General features: G+C 38.3%; 1 protein-coding gene across 1 annotated transcript in view; it reads right to left on the minus strand.

The window, feature by feature from the left end:
* LOC128874191 (lachesin-like) overlaps positions 1-11,002 on the minus strand; it is a 459,577-nt gene extending 448,575 nt beyond the window's left edge. Inside the window, exon 1 of the mRNA XM_054118654.1 lies at positions 10,122-11,002. Coding sequence (XP_053974629.1) covers positions 10,122-10,533 — 412 coding nt within the window. The 5' untranslated portion in view covers positions 10,534-11,002. The remainder of the gene's footprint in view (positions 1-10,121) is intronic.
* Between the last annotated feature and the right edge of the window lie 7,645 nt (positions 11,003-18,647).

Genomic DNA, 18,647 nt, shown 5'->3' on the forward strand with positions numbered 1-18,647 from the left:
CTGCAGGTCGTAAACGTAGCTCCTAAATATATAAAATACATAACATGACTACAATAAATACTTGTGTTACAGTCGTGCGATGCATGTGTAACGGTGGCTGCCATGTCGCTGGCTCCCCCTACAATTTCCTGATGTACGTTTCTTGTAACAAAGAGAACGAAGTCTCCGAGCTCCTCTATGTATATCAACAATTATACTACATATATTATTTACATCAACTTAAACCTCTGTGTCACTTAATTCCACTCGCGCCTCGATTCTTGCCATCAACTTCTCTAATATTTATTCGCACTTTCAGTGATTACGTCCAAGTAACAATATCCAAAATGACTCGAGCATTAAACGTGTACTAATAATGTCAGTATCTCTGAAAAGGTTGGAGTATCGAAAACACAATTGAACGAGACTTATTCTTCAAATGTATGAGCGTTGAAAATGATATCGTAAGACTCTCGTACGATCGAGCCAGGTGCAATTTTAGCCATCAATTATTCGCCTCCTTATTAGTACAAACGAAAACGAGATCATGTTATTCCGCCTCGAATTTTCGCCCCCTTTTGCTCTCGTTCATCTTCTAACATGAGGTGGAAACGAGTGGAAACGGAGATACTCCACGCTAATCGGATGAGAGCAGATGAATATTCACGAACGCATACGCGCACGTGGGGGAAAGTAGAATAATCCGTGCCACTACTCGCGTCTGAATTTTTAGTATTTCCTTGTCCAAGGACCGACCGAAATTACGGACATCGTTACGTTTTTTTCACGCCTCTATGGTAATATTTCTATAACGAAAATTTACTTCGATTAATGCCATACGCGCGAGGATCGAAAATATAGTACGATAATATCGGAGAACTCGTGTTACGTCATGTCGTGCATGAAATAAAGATGGAGTCCATTTCTGGAATTTCTGGTGCGCTATTAGCTCGATTCAACTGCTGAAAAATTAAATTTTATCGATATTATCGCAGGTGAACATTAATTATTCTCAAAAAATGGAACGTAGCGTGATACTGTTATTTTAGATATTTAATGTGCCATCAATATTAAAAATATTATAAAATTAAACTTGTAATTCTTACAATAGTTATAGAAACGTTTACAAACGAATTTCACTTCAAAATTGATACAAATATATATTAATTGTTTAGTAAATTTGAGTGAGAGAAAGAATAGATTAATATACATCCACATACAATAGACTAAAATACAGTACTATCGATCGTACTAATTACCAAGTTAATCAACTTGGAACAAATAGTAATACGATTTCTTCTAGATTATAAATGCAACTGCTTCCACACACAAAACTCTGATATTTCCAAACCGACAATATTAATAACTCGTAAAATGCAAGAATAAGCCCATTAGAGTCGCCACAAGGAGGTGAAAATAGCGGAATCGTCTAAAGTTGCCTAACTAATCTAATATAAATAACAATACAATTCTTCCTAGAATATAAATACAACTGTTACCCCCATACAAAACTCCGATATTTCCAAAAAGACCATACTTCCGACACGAAAGAGAAAGTCCCCCCGGTCATGGTCACCATAAAAAAGTCACAATAGCGAAATCATCGATCCCTCGTCCCTAAACGCGTATCTAATCCCTGAATAGAGTCCCAAAACCGACATTACTTGGAAGTATTTCTGCATCGGACACAGGACGTCCACGATTATCCACGCGTTAAGGCCACCAGGGGGGTTGTTTCGCGAAACGACGTACCAAACGTTGGAATGTATGGAAATCGTTCGTATTTTCGCCACGTACGGCGCAGGCCTCGCGAGCACATTAGATATTAGATTTAGCGCGCTTACAACTGTCGCTGTACCTAATTAGGGGTGTGCTCCCCTACCGAAACAGATGGCAGCCCTTGGGCTACGAGATAATTCCGTGGAGAGACCCGCCCGAGGGTGGGAGCGCGATAGTCGCTCGAAGAAAACCGACGGGGCGATAGTTACGCCCTGAAAAATATAGAAAGGAACGGCGGGGGGAAACGGAACAAAGAGAAAGAGAGAGAGAGAGAGATAAGCAAACTTGGGAATAGATTCCGAGTGTAAAGGCGGGAGCTCCGGGGGTTTAATTCGCGAGACGACATTCGTTATCAAACTCCTTCAATAATTCATCGGAATTAGATAATAACCAGGAACGGATTGGACGACTCGCATGGGAGTCCATCTATTTAATTTCAGCGTCTTTACCTCTTTTCTTTGAGTGAAAAACAGGTTTTTAATATCAGAAATAAACGGAGTTAAAGTTATGTTGAGCCCTGGCCATGTTGGAATAGGTGGAGGTGACATTCATTATCAAATTCTTTTAATAATTCATCGAAATTAGATAACAAATTGGAGGACACGAATAGGAGTTCACCTATTTAATTTCAGCATCTGGAACTCTTTTCTATGAGTGAAAAACAAGTTTTTAATATAGGAAAGAAACAAAGTCAAAGTTATTTTGGTCCCTGGCCATGTTGAAATAGGTGGAGGTGACATTCGTTACCAAACTTCTGTAATAATTCATCGAAATTAGATAATGTTACACCGTGACGTATGTTGAGCCATAAATTAATATTTCTTTATTAAAAATGACAATAATGGCGATACAACTTGGAAAAATTTAAATATAACAGGAACTGTATTCTAGATCAGCTGTATTCTTTGACGAATTATCTGATGACAAATTAATCCATCACTATCGTTCGTAACCACCAACCATCTTTTTCATCTTCAATGTACCCAGCTTGCCATGATTTGATATATCTGGTGCTCGTAACAATAATAACCAGGGACAGATTGGAAGACTTGCATAGGACTACACCTATTTAATTTCAACGTCTTGAACTCTTTTCTTTGAGTGAAAATCAGGTTTTTAGTATCGGAAAGAAACAAAGTCAAAGTTATGTTGATCCCTGGCCATGTAGAAGCTGTTGGAAATGAAAAAGCGGAAAGTTAGAGAAGCAGTCGACGATCGCGATACAAAATAAACTGTGTCTAGTCGATAGACAAAAAATGGCTGAAAACAGACTAAGGCAACGATGCAAGACAGAGTCGAAACAAACAACGCTGAAGCACTTTACAAACCGGAATAAGAACTTAAACTTTTTCTTCCTTTGAATGATCTAGAAGGAATCAATCAGCGAAAGTCACGTAGGATACTCTAAAATCACTCACGCATATTTGCTAAACAAATAACCAGCTCTAAATGCAAAGAATATAATGTACAAGTTACGGTAGACAATCTAATCATAAATTGCCAAATTATAATATAATTATATTTAATATAATTGTAATATATGATAGAAAAGTATCAACAGAAATACGAACCGAAATCTCTCATCCAGGAGAATTTAGAAGCCAAAAGAGCCCCGATTCATTGAAATTCGGAAAGGAAATTAAACTGATCAAAATAGTATGAAGGACCACCACGTGGTGACGTTTCTTAAGTAAAGTGAAGTGAATAATAACATCAGACTGAATAAGACAAAACTTTAGTCTCTTTTATCGTCGAAAGAATGAAGAGATGTTCCATGAATTGATTATACGAACAATCAGAAGTTTCTGACATTACTAACTTTAATAATTGTCAAGGTGTTGGAAAAATAAATCCACTCCGAAAGAGAGTTTCATATGTTTAAGTCCGGTGTATGTTTGCTTTAATGAGAATTAGTTTCTACAATTACTTCCATTACTTTCTTTCATATCAAAGTTTTATTTCATAAGCTAAACAATCATATTCTTATCTTTACAAAATAAAATCGGAGCAACAGCTCGATTAACTCCATAAAACGAAAAATTGAGAAATGCGATGAAATTATGTACATTGTTTTTTTAGAATCTCCTTTATAATATAAATTTAAATAAATATTGAAAAAAGTTCTTTCCTTTTCAGGAAAGTTATCATAAATATAAAAAGTTATGACTATACAAAGTCTTTTGACACTTAAATTTAGAATTTTTCAAAAAGTGCAAAAGTTTCAAAAGTTATTTCGTTTTAATAATGTTTCTTCAACGCAAAGATAAAATGAAAGAATTTAGCATTACTGCACAGCAGACACACCAGCATTCGTTTCGCTTTACGTAAACTGTACACATGTCTACAAATACGAATGGTTAAGAAAAAGAAATTGTCGCACTAACTCAGAGAATTTTCCACCCACCGATTATTCCACAAGTTAAAAGGTCAATTTTGTCGGGAAGTGTTACAACCTGGAGGCCACACGCGAAGGGGAAACTGAACAAAGAGGAGGCGAAAGATAAGCAAACTTGGGAACAGATTCCGAGGATAGAGACTCGCGCACACGGAGGTACAATTCGCGGGGCGACATTCGTTATCAAACTCCTTTAATAATTCATCGAAATTAGATAATACCGGGGAACGAATAGGGAGAGACTCGTACGGGCTACATCCACCTATTTAAACGTATTAAATGTACGTCGGTAAGCCGTGCGGTCGCCAGGTTATCGAGTAAAATGGTTTTACTCGTTCCTTCAGCGCGATCTGATATCAGAGACAATGAGAGCCTTTCCATATTATCTGTTCTCGAAACTATCTATCCGTCCGTATTCCCTCGATTCTCTATCTCTAAGAGATTGCGCGGCGCTGGAGTGGTAGCACGCGAATTGAATGACCACCGTATAAAATTCGCATTCGCCGCGACCGCCACTCCGGACGATAATGCCACCCCTGCAACTCGACTTCAAAAACGGTAATCCGGAGACCCCGCGAACGGTCGTAAAAACGATTGGATTTGGGAAACCGAGCTGGATAACCGTGACGGGGAAATGCGTCCAATGTATGTGCATTAGTTTATATCAAATTGTCTGGATCCGCCAGGATTCGACTAGCTGGATGTTTGAAAGATGAGACGCTGATACCACGCACGAAAATAAAATTTTCTCCCTTGCCTGCGTAGGCGACTTGAGTGTTTGAGTGGTAGCAGAAGTTGTGGGCATGATGAAGGAGACGACTTTGAGTTGTACTCGAATGTCTGTTAAAGGGTAACAATATTTTAGATAATTATTAATACTTTAACTAATGATTTATTTAGAAGGAGTCTTCAGTTTAGAAGCATTTACTTACGATTTCACTTAGGATTTTCAACATAAGCATATTTACATAATTACTTTATTAGATTAATCTAGGTTGACATCTTGTTGCTGACTTTCAATTATACTTAAAGGTCTGTTGAAGGGTAATAATACTAATAGGTTGGGAGAATTATAGATCTCTTTCCATTTTGAATAATTATTGACACTTTAACTGTTAACCTATGTGGAAAGAGTTTAAACTTTGAAATGTCCGACTCAAATTCTGTACCACGAGTCTCACGCGTTACTATTGATTAAAGGGTTAATCCGTGCTTCAAAATGCTCCGAATAATATTCGAAGGTATAAGTATCTCTTAAGCTGAAGAATTCTCAACCCATCCTCTCGCGGCTGAAATCAAGTGGCCCGTTAATTGTCGCGCAAACACGAAAATGAAAAAGTAAAGAAAAACGCGAAGGCGTGGCACAGAAAGGCACACGCTTAAGCAGCAAAGCATCGTGTCGCTGACGCCCAGTGCATTACCACGAAATTTATTTCCTCGCGAAGCTACGCGTTCGCGTAACCGCAAAAAATGTTAATTGTCGGAAGTTGAACGTGCATCGCGACTAGGACAATAAACGCCGCGGTTGGCCAGGGAGGCGAAGAAGAAGACGCGAGATGGGACCAGGTCGCCTATAGCGGCGTGTAAGTGGTACCGGCTACATTAGGGTCAATTCATTTGCATGCACTTTTACGTCGTTCCGGCTTCAAAAAATATTTATCGCCCGAGGTTTCCCCGTGACGCCTCCCTTATGAATTATGCATGGAAACGCGCGCGGGACGCGGTAGCTCATTCCTGGCCGCAATTTCACCATTGAAGTGTAATTTTACCAGTCGCGGTATTAGAGCCACCAACGAGCTTTTTGTGACGACGCTTACAAACGACGTCGCGAGGAGGTGTCGCTCTGGTGGACGACTATCTTGCCCGAGCTCAAAAGGCCTCGACGCGACGCGATTGGACAAAGGGACGGGACAGAGATTATTTCGCATTTGCAGAATGCATTTAACGCGTCAAAAATGGTCCAATTAAAGCGCCACGGGACCCCTTCGAGTATTTACTCGTGCGTTGGAACGATCTAAATTTAATACGACCGCAAAAGGTTAATAATAACCTTAGATGCGAATTCTCTCGTAATTCTATTCTCTTGCCTATCGTGGTAAAGCGAAAATATCTGAATTATCAAAAAGTTGCAGAAAGTTTAAAAGAAAACAGGCTGATTTCAAAAGTATCGAACACCTTATGATAGAGAATGTGGTTAAATTAGGCCAATATAGTAACCAATAATTTGCAAAATATGATTTTTCACACGTGCAATTAGTCTCCCAAGTTTGCTGATGTTTTTAAATAAATAGTTCAAATTTAGTTATTATTATTACGAAGTTGAAAGCAATGTAATTATTATAATATAATCAATAATTTAAAAAACGAGATGTTTTTAATTACAAACTTTTTGTTTTAAGACATCCAATCTCGTTCAGAATATATTTTTCCTCCTATGTCTCGTACGTCTCCTCCTATGTTTTTCGACATTATTGTCTAGAAACTTACTTGCACGTACAATCTCAGCCCAAAAGCTGTTTACGCAAAGTAGATGGAACAAAGGACTACGAAAGGGAAATTAATTTATCGCAAGGAAATGGCCCATTTGAACTGAATTACCTTGAGAAGTCTTTTGGTATTTCGGTGTTTATAGACATAGTAATTGCTTCAATCTGAAAGTATCTCCAAAAACAATAATCCTTTATTAAATTATTTCCCAAGCACCTTTCACACATTAATCATAACTATTGTTTTCCCGAAGATATCCACTTCGTTTAAAATTCATCGCAATGGTAGCACTTCGACGATTAATACTTCTATCATTTCAGGACCAATTTCCCTATAGCCACCCTGTAATATTCGCCTTCTTTGATGTTCGACGCGATTATCTTGAAAATTACTTGCTCCGTACAATCTCGGCTCAAAAGCACTCCGCGCAACATGAGAGGACAAAGGGCCGCGAAAGATTGTTTCGCATTCGCGAAATGAATTTGACGCTCGCAAAATGGCCGAATTGAATTACCACGACGAGTCTTTGAGTGTTTACAGAACGCCGAAGACAACGACCGTAAGCGAACGTGGCATCTCGGAACGTCGCGTCGAGATTCTTTGAGACGCGTGGGAGGAAGCTTCGCCGCGCGTGTAAGACTTGAAATTTTAAAGGTTGAATAAAAAGAAAGCGAATTTCATCGAGCCAAGCCGCGGAAGAAGAACGTAAACTAGTTTCCGTTCCCGTCCTGGTTGAATAATTTCAAGCGTGGAACGTGTTTCGCGTGTCATTAAATGTCGTTAAAATATTTAAGCTACGCTTGATGCGCTTTTTTCGCCAAATTCTATGTTTAACGTTTCGTCGCATATTTACAATTCGCGCCGCGTTTGTGCGTGACTGCATATTTTTATGGCATCATTCATTCCGCGCGCTGAAAGTCGTATGTGATGGAGCGCGAACCTTTGAATAAATCATTGAAATGATTGGAATGGATGAAAGGTAAACAGGAGGATCACTTTTTGCTTTGAATGCAATAGTCTCAAAAAAGGTACACGCCAGAGGCTGGCATTTATTTGACATTGGAGATGGACATTTTATTTGAATAATAGCGATTCATTCGTGATGACCATTTAGTCGAGTAATTTAATTTTTGAATGTCCTTTGTGAAATATTCCATTTCATAATACAAACTCTAGTTTTGGTTTAAAATGCAAGGTTGACAGAAATGAAAAACGATTTTTATTTTATTATTAAGCATATTAAACATTGGTCGTTTTATTAATAACATTTTCAACGATAAAAGAGTCGTGAAACTGTATTAGATTCTTTTACAATCTCCTACTTGTAACAAAATAAATTCATGTGCATCGAAGAAGCTGAATAATTTTCACTACATTTAGGTGCGGACACGAATAGATTAACGATATCTTTTTGATGATATTGTTAACAAATTCAATTGAAAAACGACCAACTGCGAATATCTCTATCCTGCAAAACAATCAAGCGACCCTCGTGTTTTCGCGCTTCGTTCAAACAATTTTCGCGGTTCGCTCTGATGAAATTTTCCCAGCCGAACGGAGTCGTCGAAACCGGCTACAATTCCGGTGAAAAAGAAATCGTTGGTTAACGAGCGGCCACTTTGCTCTCGTCGAGCGCAGTTCAACGTAATATCGCGAAATTTATTTCCCGCCGATCAAACGTGCTCCTTTGACGGAATATTTAAACGCGCTATAATTTCCGGGAACACTTTGCCCCATTGTCAGTTCTCTGATTTAACGTGGCCAAAATGAAATCCCAGATTACGTGCTGATCGAACGATGCGCGTTTAAATCGCCGTCCAAACAGGCTCGAGTGCCGTCAGGTGGGAGGGGATATATGGTGGACAGTTTATACGTCGCTCGTGATGAAGTTTACGATATAGGTAAACGTTGATTGACCACCGCTCTGTGGAACCAATAGCAACAATAGCGGCGATCGCCATCGGCCAAAATGAACAATAATACAAATTGAATGGTTCGAAAACGATTGTACAACCTTCCACAGAAGGTATGAAAATATTGACACCTGCTACCGAACTTTTCGTACTCGTGCGACCACGTTGAGCGTCATACTCGTTATAACGAAACGATCTTCCGCGAGTTTTGGAAACTTTCTTTCATTTTCGACAGAAGAATCGTCGAGTTGTCGGACAAAACGATATTGGAGTGGAAACACAGGTGGTTCGTTTGAAAATATTGACATGCAATGAAAGATATTCAATGACAATCCCAAAAGTAGCGAAGTGAATTTATTTTAGTTATTGAAAATTAGTCCTTTTCTTCAATGCACATTAGTTTATTTTATTACAAATATGAGATTATAATGTAATACATTTTCGTGACTCTCTATGGACATTCTCACATTCAAAGTAATATGAATGTATCCTAATTACATAATATTAATAGGAATCATCAACTTATCGAAGGAACAAACTATCTAAGCTTTGAATATAAACAGAAGGTATTGTAAAAAAATCCATCAAATATCGGTTATAGAACGTTCAATGACCTACCTTGAAAGTCAATTTTGATATTCCTATATTAATATTGGTTAATATACTCGTCATAAAAGATAATCTGCAATAAGTTTGGTAACTTATTTTAATTTTTGAGTGAAAAATCATCGACTTGTCAAGCATAAAATATGTTTGACATCGAAACGTAAACACGAGTCTCAAGCCAAGGATGTATCAAAAGATTAATGGTGACACATTTGAAAGTGCTGACATTCACTGTATGTAAATGATAACATCAGAGATAAATTTTCTTATTGTCATATGAACAGTGATTATCGTACTCATCATAACTAAGCGTTCTCCATTAATTAGCGAAAGAAGGATTCATTAGTTTCGAAGTTGTAGCAGTCAACATTCGTTACAAACAATTTAATGACAACTCTAAAAACCAATTTTGGTATTCCTCTAGCAACTTCACCTACCACGCCCATAATGATGAATTGATTTTCCACGAATTTGAAACCCCACTTTGGTAGTCGAAAGAAGAATCTTTAGCTAGAAATTGATCAAACCAACCAAACTACTCGGCACTGGAGTATACACACAAAATCCGAGTGAAAAATTCATCGAAGGACGATTGACACGTTCAAACATATTGGCATCCACTGCCGAAGGTTCAACAGCCACATAGCTGGCACGATCGACACGTTTAAAAATATTAACATTCACTGTCAAAGATTCCACAGTCCCAACAATCGACCGCCAATTTATCACACAAACTCTCCTTCACTACTGAACTTAGTCACGAAGCCCAAACGAAAAAATGACACTGCTATTTTCACCCTTCTTTTACTGCCAATTGGATGACAAACTAATCGATAATCGACAGCCAATCATCGACCATATTTACGAACACTGGAACGTCACCTACATTATCACCGAAAGCATTCGTTCGCACAGTTGTGATTCGCGAAGAAAAAGAAAAGATCGTTGAAGTTCTACGTTACCAGTGGTGAATGCGGCAGACGTTGTCCGAGTATCCTGCAGCAAGAGGCACGCGAAGAAGAGGAGAGCCGCCATTCTGGGCAGATAATTGCAAACGATCTCTTTGCTCCTCTTAACAGGCATCCGCATCTCCAGTTGCGACTCGTCGAACCCAACCGTGGTACCACAAGCACGATTTACGTACGATCCGCATTCGCAATTAACAGACACACCAACAAAGTCTCCCGTTGCTCTCGACAGTCCCTCGACACCCTCAAGGTCGTCCTTCCATTCGCGAAACAATCCTTTCGATTCACTCCGATGTTCAACCACGCACGCACGCCCGCTCGAATTCGAAACCGACTCGTCGATCAGATCGCCGTTCTGCATCCACCGGAAACGTTCTCCAGAAGAGTCACCCGGACGACCTTCCATCGAGATAAACCGCAAACGATGCGTACACGTTGGTCCAGCGCGGGACCACTGTCACGAGGGACCACTGCCAGGAGCGAGGATATTCTGCGTTTCGGTTAGCTCGGGATTTTGTAAAAAATTACATCCCTCCAACGCATCCTAGACCAACCACTGTCAGCAGGATAGACGCGATCGTCGGCCACGCGAGGATTCACTATCGATCGACGTCGATCAAAGATCCAAGATACCCGACGCCACGGGTCAGACTACACGAAGACGAAGCACGAGATCCAACGACGATTGGCTCCAAACGCAACGTATTCGATCGAGGTGATCGTCGGTTCACCTGATCGCGAAACGATCGAGACACGCGTGAATCGCCGAACAACGACGACAACTCCCACGACTGCGCGCTCGGGAGACCCGACGTCGACTGGCGTCCACGGTCGCAGAGGGGACCGGTGAAGGCAGACGTGCACACGCCGACGTCCCTGCGTCGCGGCGCATATCTCCGCCACCCCACTAGGAAATCTCTCACCCTTTGCCCGAACCAGGCCAATCGGCGCTTGGGAGTCGCCGCCCATCGTATCGCAGGGGCGTCGCCTCCCCCGAATTAAGATTTTCGACTTTCCTCGGTCGGACTCGTTCCGACACACGCGACGCGCGCCAACCCACCCGGTATCTCTGTTTCACCCTTTTGCAACCACCCCCGTCGCGGTGTCTTTCGCGGTACGTTTCACGCGCGCACACGCGTCCCCTTTCTTTCAGGCGCAGCTCGGCATGCGAGCAGCGTGCCTCTGTCGGCAGGGCATCGCCGAGAACGCGGCTAATTCCAACCTTTTGCGGGAAACGTAATAGCGTTTGACCCGGAGGGGAGGGGGGGGCGCAAAGTAGCCTCGATTGCGAGACTCGAGTCGTGGTGGACGGACCACGAGCCTGCGAAAAGGACAGGCCCATCGCTGAACAATGCTCGAGAACCGCAGAAGAGCGGAAGGATTGATAGAATTATTACTGTTTGCATGTGGCAACATGCATACTGATTCAAATGGGGTAAAAGGAAGCTGGACGACGTTTGAGTCATTTTAACCCATTCTCTGCCAACTAAAAGATGTCACGTAGTTCAAATTGATTGCAATTACTCAAGGGATACGTTTATAGCCGTTGAGTCACGAATTATTGTAAATAAAGATCGTAAATTTTGTCTTAAAAACAACAAATTTAATATTCTTTTTTGTTGTCAAAATAACCTAGATTACACATCTGTATTAAATCTTGGCGCCCAAGGCAAAACGCTTGTCTGCCAGTGAATGGGTCTAATCTACTGTCCACGTCCACCGTCCACGAACAGCCGCCACGTCCCTGTAGTTCACTTTCTAACTTTTTCATTAACACTTAACATTCCTAAAAACTTCATTCAGACTAACATTCCTAATATTACGATTTATTATCAACATAATAACCTGCATTACACATTTGTATTACACTTTGACGTCCAAGGTAAAACGTTTTAGATTTGTCTGACAGTGAATGAATTAATCTACTGTAGCGTTAACGTACGTCTCTGTCGTTCGGTTTCTAATTTTTTCATTTCCACCTAACATTCCTAAAAGCTCTTCTCTTCCAAACTCTTTTCCCTATTCATGACAACCGGCTTATTCTTTCAGCATTCTATTTAGCAAGGGTCATTTCGGCCCTGGTTGGTCTACAAACACATTTGGCGACCAGGTGCGGACGGGCCTCAACACTCTTACCTCCCTCGTTCACTTTCTCTTTATTTTCCGCTAAATTCTCTATCTATCTTCTATCGAATTATCTATCTATCGTTTTCTTATCTTCGTCATCTCCTTCAAGATAAAAATCTCTAGAGAAACTTCGGGCTCGTCAGTTCATTTCAGCCAAACCGCCGAACGGTTACGTCATTCTCACGCGCCTAACTTCATACTGTGTACAAACGTTTTATTAACCATTAAGAATAAAAAATTGAGTTCAAGATATCTGGGAGCCCTTTTGCCGATTACCTCTTCACTACATTTTGTGCGACTTTCCAAACTCACACGAAGTACTTTTAAGAAACCTTCCTGTTTGGCAGAGTGTAAGGGTATAAGGATTCCTTAAGGTAGCTTGTATATGGCTTCTTCAATAAGAAGATTGCCAAGAATAAAGAGTATCATTATCATTTAGAGAAAGAAGTCGATGATCGTAAAGTAGTTATTATAAAGGATCCGTCTGATGGATGCATGGTTAATTTATCAACCCTAAAGAAATATCTTATACAATTATACACAAAGTCATTTGAAATCTTATCATTACAGTCCGAAGCAAGGTTCATAGTTTCGGAATGTAAATTAAATCATTTGTGAATTTATTTTGAGACAACGAGTGAAATTCTGGAAGGTCCAATTTAACTATAATTACTTGCTTTGTAGGGACATTTATTATTGAGTATGTTTCTATTGATGAAGCTACTCACCGATATTGTTATCAGAAAATGTACAGTTTTACAGTCTTCGTTTTCTCCCTAGAAGGAGGTACTCACAGCGAGAACCACGTAGAGGTGTTCCTATGAATATAAGATGATGTTTTAAAAGAAACAACTGGATATTATATAAATTATATATTGGAGATAAATATATCTTCAAGAATTTGAGACAAATCATGGCGAATTTCTCAAAACACTCTAGAGGATAAGAATCGATAATCTTCGCTTATTCTGTTCTCATATTTTAGAGAATATACATATTTATAAAAAACTTTTTACGAAAATATGAAGTAGATAGCTTCCCCCAACTTGAAATATAATTTGCTAAGAAAAATAAAGGCAAAGAATAAAATTATAGAAAATTCCTTATGAGAAGTTACTCCTGACAGAAATTTTAATCGCATTACTCACGTAAAAAGAATTCCACGATATAATCGAAATCAATCTTTACATCCACCCTGATCCCTTGTATATTCTACTCGCACCTATATTTTATAAACTACAACTAACTCGTCCCGCGATTCGACGCGTGAGTAGCTACCTACCAAACTATGCGTACCAATGCTTTGAAATATCAGCTTCTACGGTATAATTGATCGTGCAATTGTGCGAAAGTCTACTTACAAGGAAGAAAAACGCCGAGGTATACGCCAGACGTCAAGACGGATATTTACAGTTGATGTAGAATCGCGTAGAATGTGACTGCGGTACCATTAGAATAATAGTGCCCATCCTTTATCAAAAAGCAAGTCGCAGATGTACAGTACGCTCATTTCGTATGACATTTCATTTTCGTGAAAAATCGCCGGTGACGTTCCCTCGTGCGAAATAGAGCGTGCAACTACCACGAACTTTGGCTGGGAATACTTTCAAACTGTGATTCCACGTCGTTCAAATATTTTGCAGTGAAAATTTACCCGTCTTGCAGCCTCTGTGCGTTTCTCTTCTCTTTTTATGTGTGCAACAACCATGCGCGCAATTCACCGAATTCTTCTTGAATAAATACGATTTGGATACTCCACAAGTCTGAACAAGAAGAAACTATTTCAACATGTTATTTCGAAAGTTTTTGCATGATATCATTCTACATTCATAGTTTTAATTGCACTGCATTTAACTAAGAAGAGGAAATAACTATACTTGAACAAAAAGTTCTTAGCACTGACCCTGAATATGAAAAAGACTTTATCATTTTTTGTCTTAATCGGTTTTTTATGTAATTTGTTCAGTTGTTAATGTTTCCTAAATTTTTTTATAAATAATTTTAAGAAATAAATTTACTTTACAAATGAGGACTAAGGATGTTTTAAATTTGAATGTACAGAATATGCCTGATGTAAGTCCCCTTTATACGCAATTTTTACTGTAAAATATACATTAACTAACTTTGTCAACCGATGGAAATGGAAAATTAAGCAACGATGTGCGAAATATGATTTTAACTGGTAAAGCTACATTTATGTATGTTAACATTTCACCAAAAGTTGATATAGTTGAATATCCACTAAAATACTAATGAAATATGAAATAAAAATGTCGAATACAAAAATAGAATGATACATACAGAGATAGAATCAACTTCTAAAAATAATAAAATTATATCCAATATCCAATTTTATTATAATTTTCACTTCATATAGAATTGGAACCTTTATCGATTCATTTAGCAATATAAATGATTAGAAATGTACATTGACTTGAATCCAATGCTTCCAGCTCGTGAACGTAAATCTAAATTTTACTTTAATGAAGTCTCTATTGGCGAACCACAATCGCAAAATAAATTCACCATTTCACAAAAGTTGATGCGCACTATAACCATCGGTTAATTTAGACTGGCCCGTTAGGAGATACGCCAAGAGTAATGTTTCTGTTTACGAAGAATCGAAGGAAACGTAAACCGAAAAGAACAGAATATCCTCAAAGATCCCGAATTCGATGGGACAATTCGAGATCTGCTAATCAAACAAAATTCTATCAAGATTCTAATATCATAATACAATCTAGATCTAATGACCTTCTCTTCAGCATGGAAATTATAAGTAGTAGCTCCAAAATAAAAGTAAAAGTAAATACACTGAAAATGAAGTGAACAATGGATAAAAAAAAAATGTTAACTACAACATTTTTAAAAGTAAAGGACACATCCAATATTTTTCAAAAAGGAATGGACGCGAATAGAGTAACTTGTTTGTAATTGTAATCGAAACAATTGCAAAAGAAATATCTCCAATTGTCGTAAATTTCAGTTTGACTATCAAACCTAGGTTTGGTAAACTTTTTAACCGATTTGGAAAAGGTAGAGGTTACTCAATTCGACATGTATATATTTCTTTTTTTTTTTAAACGCTTGGTTTAAATTGAAATCGTTCAATGCGTTCACACGTTCAAAAATTATAGGTGTTCTTCGACTGGGCCATAGAATCGAAGCAACTCTAGCGCGGACATATTGAACCACTGCAGATAAATATTTTGTTACTGTTAGAAAACTACCGACAGAGGAGCAAGTATTTCAGAAACTTCGCCGAATATCGGAATTCGATGGAAAGTTTTCACGTGGAACTGGAATACACACATTCGCTTCTTCAATCTTTGCAGGCGACCGTGTGCACAGCAAACTTGCGGTAAAATGTTAACGCACTTGGTAACGAATATTCCACGCGCGTGCACTCGTGTTTACGTAGCCAAAGTGTAACGCAAAAATTAACCGAGGCCGATAGGTGAAAAATCAACGCTATCTTTCAAATATTTGAAGAATTACGACCGTTCGACCTTTATTCCTCTGATGGCCATATCAAATATTTGCAAATCTTGATACGTATCCCGACGATGCGGGCAAATTTATTTATCCGTGTTTGCAAAAGAGTATTGCAAACTGTCGAACAATTCCCTGCTGTAAAGTAACATTTCTTTACACGAGACATCGATTCAGAGAACGTAGAGATTGATTGTTAACATGTAAAATTACACTACGTTATCCGTCAGAACATTGTTACTTATGTTTATGTAAATATTCGTAGAAGCAAATTAATTTATTTTGTGTTTCATTAATTTATTTTCTATTTTAAATAATAGATGTATTTATTTCACTTGAATTTATTCATATTTTTTAATCTAGACGTTTTATATGTTGCTAACTGAAGATCAATATGCCGAGTTTTGGTTAACTCACACGAACCTTCATTTTATTTGATACCATTTAGTATATAATATACCTACTCCATTTTCCCAAAAATTTACTGTATAATATAACTGTACTTTGAATCAGCTAACTCAGATCTAATCACAGTTTGAGTGAAAATACTGTGTTGAATCATATACGCGAATTATTACTTTTGTTACTGTATCAAATATTTAGAATAGTTCTTTCACAAAATAGTAGAAACGCAACACCTAAAATCTATAACCCTATTATTTATGTTATAATACAAACATCCCATCCAGACTATGCTAAAGTTCCCTTAATGCGGGCGATCCGGACGCAAATCCGCGAAGATCTCGAGTTGCGGCAGTAAAGGGAGGTAAGAGCAGATTGCATCGGTGTTTGGCGAGGACAGAGAGGAAAATGTAGAAGAAAACGGAGGATGGGAAGGGTGGGGCAGCTTTCATTTCGTTGATGTAAGTTTGAAGCTTCGTAGGTCCGACGGGCAACGCGTTTGGGCTTGTCCGCAGATACCCTCCGAGCGAGAGGAAGGTAAACCACCCATCCCTCAATCTTGGCCAAAGTATCCTCGTTCATCGCCATCGGTAATCTCCGTTTTTCTTCCATAGGTATCTTCGCCGATATTCTTGATTCCATCGTACGATGTTACACAGATACCACAGACGTTACGATAAGTTGTACAACTATGGTCGAGGCGAGTAGGCAGCGGAATTGCTTCTAAATAAAGTTACCTTTGGAAATTAATTCTTAAGGTCTTTTCTTCAGGACAATGTTTATATGTGTCTCAAATAGTCAGAAAATATTTTTTAGTTTTGCGAATGAACGTTAAAAATGGTCCTGAACGCGGTTATTTTAACAATGATCTCAGCATTAAAAATGAAGATATCGAAATTTTCTTGGAAATGTGTGATTATGTAAACACGCTTAATATCCTATTTGCTCCAGGTACATTTAGAGAGCGTTTTATCAGAAAATCAGAAAATTTTTAGCGAAAATTTGCACATACGGAGTATTGATGCGACTAAATGTAAAAAAAATTAAATGAAATGTTTTGTAGTCTTCACATTTTTGCTTCGGAATGCTGACCATTAATAACTACAAAAATTGTTGCGCTCTAAACCTTATATGGACAATCTTTCCTAATTCAGGGGAAAAATTGTTAAATAAAATAAATTAATATCTAACGAATTAACCTCTTCAGGAATACCAGCTCATTTGTGTCCGTTAGTTTCTGAGTTCTTTTATATATTATCGTGTGGAAGTAGACATTTGAAGAATAGAAAAATAGTTACAATTTTCCAACAATATCGTCACGAAGTTGATAAACGACATAGGTAATTATTGACTTGAATTTTTCTTGACGTCTAATCAAATGAATCGTGCCTCAAGAGGTTAAAATAAACTGTTCCTCCAATATTTCATTTATCTGTAATATAAATCTTTGGTATAAAGCTCTAGGTAAATTGTATAATGTGTGTAAGTAGAGGGCCAGGAAAAATTCTACAAAAACGATGCCAACTTCTTCCTACTTTCCTATCGTAGTTGACCTATCTCTCTACCAGTCGCATGATTATGTCCATGTATTTGCAACGGCCTAATTGTTCGTCGGTTATCATAACAAAGGAATTTCCCCATGAAACAATTAGCCGCTCCTATCGGCTTCTGATGCGACTTCACCACTTTCGTCATTAAGAGAAACTTGCGCGCTTTCGAAGGGAAACGGATGGCAGTAATACCTTTAGGAGAGTTCCATCTCCTTGGAATGATAGCCGGTGTCACGATGAGAGTAATTTCAACGCTGGGTTATCGTTGTCGCGCAGCTGAGATTTATTTTCCCATAATAAAGGCGCTGCTAATCGTATTTTATACTCCGCACTTTGAAGCGTATTTTTAACCAACTTCGAAAAGGAGGAGGTTACTCAATTCGACATGTATATTTTTTTTTTTTTTTAATACGTCGCTACAACTATCGTTTAAAAGCAAACGCGGTAAATAATGCTGTTAGCAACAACGCATTTGTTTCCCATTACCGCGTGATATTTCATTCAATTTCGTTCTGATTATCGAACGTTTTGGAATAAATGCTTGTGATTTTTAAGTAATACAACGGCTCTCTGTCATATAGAATATTCAATCCAAAATGCGTTGTCTGTGTTTTTTTTTTAACGTCAGGCAATTGAATTTTTACTCTAAAAATACAATGAGATTGTATTGGTCGATGACGATTCATTATTCGAAAAAATATTCCACCATCGGAAAGGGTTATTGCTTTTTTGTGAAATGATCAAAATTGGAAATGGTTGTAAGGGCATTTTATATTCGGGACATGAATATGCCTAACAAATTATGGAATATAATTTGTTTATTATATGTAGCAATTAATCATAGATCTCAACTGAGATAATCTTCCCTTTACGTTTCATTTATATTGCGAATCCTTTTGGAAAGTTTATTTACTTTAAACTACAAAAGAAATGGAAAGGAAGTTAAGAG

Source organism: Hylaeus volcanicus, chromosome 3 (genome assembly GCF_026283585.1).
Source record: "Hylaeus volcanicus isolate JK05 chromosome 3, UHH_iyHylVolc1.0_haploid, whole genome shotgun sequence".
NCBI lineage: Eukaryota > Metazoa > Arthropoda > Insecta > Hymenoptera > Colletidae > Hylaeus > Hylaeus volcanicus.